The following is a 6,543-nucleotide window of genomic DNA, read 5'->3' on the forward strand; positions in this document are numbered from 1 at the left end:
AAATGATCTTGATTTGGCTGCTAAACCCAGTGCAGTGAATAACCACCAAATATTTCCAGATCAAAAGTTACACTGAACATTCAAGTTTGTAAGATGAGGCTTTGGTGAATTTGCAAATTAGATTTAGAGTGGCAGGTGGCTTTCTATTTTTTCTGTGTCTTCCCCTGACAATGTTTATCGGCTGGGACGGCTGGCTCTGCACTGGGGAAATGGCACCAAATGACACCAAGAGATTAGCAACCACAGGATCAGCCCAGTTAGCTTTTAGCAGCCATCCGTTAGAAGCATCAATTTAGTTTCACTAACCTTGAACTGTAACTCTACCAGTGAACATTTTTATTGACCTTAATTAAAACTAAATTCCAAATTTAGAAAGTATACATCACACGTGTATAAGCATCTAAAAAAAACAGCAATGTTCATACACATCTGACTCAATCTCCCTCTATTGTTGGAGGTCCATTGCCCTACAGTATTTTTTGCACTACTCAAAAAACATCTACGAAACGATCTTTTAACAGATCAGTTAAAAGAGGTCTGAACAAGGAAAATCTCCATACTGTGCTGGACATCAGTCTTTCAGGACCAGAGCTGAAGACCCCATGTTATTACACATCCATGCAAGCAGTTTTAGTTTCAGATTTCAACTTAAATCTTTCACACATAAGTATATATGATACTTGAGTACAATAAAACACACTTCTATATAATTTGTGGGAAATTCTTCAACTTTATAGTTTCTGAAACACAACCTGCTTAGCCGTAGCATCTGCTGACAGTTCCATCTAATGGCAGAAAATTGTAAGTACAACGTTTGGATGGTCCAACTAATAAAAGAACATGCACAGAAAAAAAATTAAAGCTATGCTTGGAGGGAAAACCCTGTAGAGAGACATATTGCAAAGAGAAAAATTCTGAAATATATTCAAACCTTGAGCAGTTTCATTAAGACATTTAGAGCAATCATTCAAACTTAGCCTCAACAGTTCAAATGTCTTGGGTTTCAACACTACGAGCTAGAGAATTGACTACACTCAATAATTTAACTAAAACACTCATTAAACTGAGTTACCTTTATTCAGATCCAGAAAAACACACTGGTTTTGCCTTACCATTATGAAGTTCAAAACAATACTCTTGCAAAACATCAATTTCACACAAACAGAAGACAACCATTTACAATATTATTAAAACTATCAAATACAAGACAGTCTATTAATGTAAACTGTTAGGACAAAACCTAAAGCTACAGTATTGAGATACTTATAAATCAGGCATCTGGCTCAACAGGAAACTGCCTTTTATAACTAAATTCACTGATCTTTCTTTAGTTATGAGGACTGAGAAAAAAAAATCATATCCAAGCACTTTTTAGTAAATTACAATGTCAATTTTATTTGATCAGAGAGAAACAGACCTATCAGTTTTGTTACAATTCCATCAACTGTGTGATTAAATACAGAGGGCTGTGTAATGTAAAAAACAAAAACAAAAAAAAACAGAAACAACAAAAAAGCAGATCACCAGTGGGACTATGCATGGAGAAGAATATTACAGTATGTTCTTTTTGCTGCTTGTTCACAGCAGACATGTTGATAGTAAACAGTTCTTTCAGTGAGCTTGTACCACTGTTGCGCTTTGAATGGTTTCAGTTTTATCACGCTACTGGAGGTCACACTGAGGTGAAAGTTCTCACCCAAGACTGAAGAGGTTTAACACTGGCACAGAGGGAGAATCCATCATCTACCCAGCAATCCCACCTCCTTCCCCTTCTCTTCAAATCTTCCAGCTGGTCTGTAGTGACTCTGGTTTGGTGACACGCTGCCCGTCCATATCACTTCTTCCGGACTGGAACTCGATGCAGAACCATCAAGAATCTTTTCTTCTCCTCTGGCAGAATTTCTACTTGCTCTGCCATCTCTTTCATAGAGGAAACTCTCCCTCAGTACAGTCCCTTTTGTTTGGGTCTGCACAACTGAAGGTCGAAAAGAAGTTGCTTGCTGAGTTTTGAGATTCATGTTGTCTACAGCCTTCTCCTCTTGCTCTGATTCACTATCAGAATCGATTGCGATTGGCTCTGAAGAAGTTCCAGGGGTTGGCTTGAAGGCACAGTTGCTTTGACTACTTCGTCCAGTGTTTAGAGCCTGTCTTATGCCCCTAAATTGGAGTGCTTTGGAGCCCTCCTCAGCAGAGAAACCAACAGGAGCCTTCAGCCTCACTTTGGAGGTTCTTGATTTTCCACTTTTCTCCTCATTGTTGACAGTGAATAGCCACTCAGTGTCAAAATTCATTTTATGCTTGAGCTGGTTCACTGCTCGCATATTAAAGCCTAGTAACACTACAGGTTTACGAGTAACAAAGTCCCGTTCACAAGAGCGCCTGCGATTGGCAAAGTGACTTGAGACATCAGACTTCCACAGCCAGAGACTAGCAGCTAGTTTCTCTACCTCTCGCTGCGATGGATAGGGACGGTTGTTAAAATAGGCTGTGAGGAAAGCCTTCCGTGCTTCATAAGACTCATCTGCATGGCCTTTGGGATCCAAGGCAAGAACAACAGGCTCTTCGGGTTTCTCCACAAAAACTGTGGGATAGTATCTACTTTGGTCCACCATCTTCCTCCTCTTAGGGTCAATAGCATCTGAAGCCACCAGCTCTCGCTTAAGAGTACCTGCTCCAGTTGAGCGCAGTGTGGAAATGGACTTGCTGCAGTGACCTTTGGGACTCTGTCCAACTCCTCGGCAGTGCACCAGGTGAAGCGTGATGGTGGAAGCAGTCATGTTACTTGTATACACACCCAGACAGTGGATACACTTGTAGGTGAGCTTTTTCTCTACAGGGTGCAGCGTCTGAAGTACCTGGTGACGGTCTCTGAGGTGGTGGGCTAGCGCATCAGAGATGGGGCCTTTGAGGATGGTGAAGCACAGAGGACAGAGCGTCTTTCCAACTTCCTTTTTCTGGGACACTGCATTTTGGGATGCGTTCCTCATCAGGGATTCACTGTGTTTTTCTGGACCCTTTACCATCATAGTAGGTCTGGCTACAGCATTGTTTGGTGATTGCCCAGGTGTGGAAGACGACTCAGGTGCTTCCTTCATGTTGTAGGTGGTAATGATAAGCTGCACATTTTTAGGACTGCCTTGCTGAAGCGTCAGATCAAAAGTCAGCGGAGAGCCAGTAGGAGAGTCTCCTTGCTCGTTTGGGTGAGCCTGCCGCTTGTGTGCTACTATCTTTTCAACCTCATAGAACGTATTATGACATTGTGGACATGTCAGACCATGGACTAGCATGTGGTTCAACAATGAGTCACTCGGCAGGTAGCGGTTACAATACAAACACTTGCTTGTGAAGTTGTGTATCTTCATGATGTACTTGGCCATAGCCCGCACCTTTTCAGCCTGATGTTCCTTTTCAAAGTGAGCACTGTATGCACTCTCTGGGAAGAGTTCATTGCAGATGGTGCAAATCTTCCACTTCTGCGTTTGTGAGGTGTTCAGTGCATTAGCTGAAGCCTTCTTGGCCTGCAATGAGGTCAAAGTGGCAGTAGCAGCATGCACTGAAGAGAGAGGTAGGGACTTCATTGAGGGGGAGAATGAGGCATTACCATGAGATGCTGTGACCCCAAAGCCACCCAGGTGTTTCCCTGCATGAGGCTGTGAAACTGTGCCAGACATTAGAGCTTTGTCGGGTAGTGTGATGCGCACTGGTTGAGAAGATACAGAGTTTCCTGCAACACCCTGCTTGAAATGGTTACCCACAGGCATCCCCATCACTTTGGGCACATTAAAGCGATTTACTGGTTGTGCCATATGAGGAGGTACACCAGGGGTTATTGTAGCACCCCTCTGAATTATGTTGGCCTGTGGTCGAGCCACTATAACATTGGTATGGCCAATCATAGCGGTCACTTGATGACCAATGCGTTCATGGAACTCAATGACGTGCTGCACCAGCGCCTCATAGGAACGAGGGACAAAGAGGCAGCTTTTACAATGAATACCATGACTATTTACTGTTGTGGCTTCACTATTCTCCTGCTTCTCTGAGTTTTTGGCTACATAGGGTGTGGCCACATGCTGGAAGTGTTCCCTGTAAATATGCCTGCGCACTACATTGTAGAGTCTGTCCCGATAGGTGCACTTCTTGCAGTAGTACACTGGTAGCTCCCTTTTGTCGGTCAGCATAGGCTTGTCTATACGTATACCATCCCTAACACCCACCAGGGAACCCTGTGGACTGGCAACACCCTGTCGCGCCATGTTCTGGGGCATGTGGAAGAGCCTGACGTGAGTTTCCAGCGTTCTCTTGTTCCCACTGTACATGCAATAAGAGCAGTTGAGCAGAATGCGATTCTCAAAGTCATCTCTGTGAACATTGCGAAAGTGGTTCTTGTATGCTGAGAAGTACTTGGAGGCAAAGGGGCAATCTGAGCAGCAAAACTGCTTTGTTCTATAGTCCTGGAAAACATCAGAATAAAATATTGAGATGGGTCAGGGGCAACTACTGGGGAAGAAAGTAAAATTATCTTTTAACTAAATATTTTCCCTACCATACATGCCCACTGAAAATGTCTTACCTGTGACTTTGTCCAAGATGGATCCCACAAACAAACATCAAGGTAATAATGCTTTGAATAGGACTCATCAGAGCCAAATTCTTTGTAATCCTACAGGGGAGAAGCATTTAAAAAGGAATATACATTTAGATTGACAACACTTCCTGCAGACTCAGTGATTAAGTTATTTGTATTTAAAACTACCTTTTCAGCTTGTAAAAATCTTTTTTTTTTTTATACAGCTGACTTGATAGTCAGGAAAAAATGCCTTCTTTCATTTGTTCTGAAGATTTTCAACATACCCACTATTTACACTGGGTGTGGGTCTGCTACAGATTTTGACTCCAGTTATTCATACTTACACCAAATAAACTATGTACCTGGTTCATCCCTACATGCAGACAAATTATAATATTGTTACAGAAAGTTCATTAAGGACTGTAATGGCCAAAACGGCTTCAGAAGCGCACCACGATATTCGGAATAAAAGAAACTATAATAAGAGACAAGAAATGACAATGTTTGCAACATTAACTAAGAATAGTCAAAAATTTATAAAAAACTTACACCATGTTTAAAAATCAAAACAGTAGATGATCCATTTAGTCCACAATCTAGTTGTGAAATGGTCTTAATCTATTTTTGCAAAATTCACTCTGAAAAGCATATGCTTAATCTGTACACAAGAAATAGGGATTCTGCATTTAAAGTTTTTTTTTCAAGTCACAGCCAATCTATGTCTGCATGTTTTACATTTATGATTGACACTTAGAAAAGTATTAAAAATCAAATCAGTATAAAACTCCAAGTAATTCTCATCTTTTAATTTTTTAGTCACCTCAATATGTTCCTTGCAGTAGTCCAGACCAATGTCACTTAACAGCCTCTTGACCTTTTTCCTGGCTTTTCTCAGCCGAGTAAGGTTGTTCACAGGAAGCTGAAACATCACTCCTATTACAAAGAAAAAGAAAAATATTATTGTGTATCCTTCTAATAAAAACATTTATGGATTTACATTACTCATTAAAAAAAAAACAAAGAGCAGTTAGACAGTCAAAGTTTTTAAAAATCTTGAACGAAATGAGAAAAAACTGAAAATTCACTGCACCGAACTGAAAACTTAATTTACCAGACGATTTATCAACAGATTCATATCTCAAGTTATGAACAGGGAAACGACAACGAAAAAACGATTCTTCCCTAAGAAATTAACAACAGGATATAAACTCCGCACTATAAGGTGTGCACGTATCACTCTGTATTTAATTTTACCCCTCCGCAATGCTGTAGGCCACAAGCGCTCGTGAATGAATGCAGCTAATGCTAACGCACACTCTAACGCTAAAGCTAACGCTAGACAATGCAGGCCGGGAGCAGCAGCGCTCAGAATAACGTTCTGTACAAAAAAAACGCAGCCACATTCTCTAATTAAATGATCAGAAAACAGCTGCATTAATAGTTACGAGACAGACACGGCAGTTATGGTGAAAAGCTCGAAACTAATAATTAGTGTCCTGCTTCGGTTCGTCGGCAGCTCCGGCGCGTTAGCCTGTATGCTAACAGAGTAGCTGCGTTTTAGCTTTAGCTGTAGTCATATTCATAAACCCACCGATCGGCCGGGCGGGATCCGAGTAGCATGGAACTCCGGCTGGGGGATTCTCCTGCGGTCTGCCCGGTGTGTGAGAAAGTGTGGGGTTGTTTAGGTGTGTGAGAGTGTGTGTCCTGGGTGGGTGTTTGCTGTAGCGGCTTTACGTGCTTCTCATCACACCGCAAACACTCGCCGCCTCACCGCGGGTTCAGGAACTCCCGGGAAAGGCGAATAAAAAACAACCGACCACCCGCACACCGGTACAAAAGGAGAGGGAGTCACCGGAGCGGAATTTCTGTTGCCTTCTGTGGAGTTTTTTTGCGGATTTTCTGCACCTTTCTGCGCTTCTAGACCCTTCCACATCCAGCAGAGCTCAAAATGGCGCTCGGCTTTGGGCGGAAGT

General features: G+C 42.1%; 1 protein-coding gene across 1 annotated transcript; it reads right to left on the minus strand.

Annotated features, from left to right (window-relative positions):
* Positions 1 to 1,368: 1,368 nt before the first annotated feature.
* Positions 1,369 to 6,535, minus strand: adnpa (activity-dependent neuroprotector homeobox a). The gene is made up of 4 exons (XM_017719149.2): positions 6,162 to 6,535; positions 5,391 to 5,503; positions 4,574 to 4,663; positions 1,369 to 4,454 (listed from the first exon to the last, which is right to left on the minus strand). Exons 2-4 carry the CDS (start codon positions 5,496 to 5,498, stop codon positions 1,740 to 1,742), a joined length of 2,913 nt encoding a protein of 970 aa, XP_017574638.1. The 5' UTR covers positions 5,499 to 5,503; positions 6,162 to 6,535; the 3' UTR covers positions 1,369 to 1,739.
* Positions 6,536 to 6,543: the final 8 nt, after the last annotated feature.

Source organism: Pygocentrus nattereri, chromosome 21 (genome assembly GCF_015220715.1).
Source record: "Pygocentrus nattereri isolate fPygNat1 chromosome 21, fPygNat1.pri, whole genome shotgun sequence".
Taxonomy (NCBI): domain Eukaryota; kingdom Metazoa; phylum Chordata; class Actinopteri; order Characiformes; family Serrasalmidae; genus Pygocentrus; species Pygocentrus nattereri.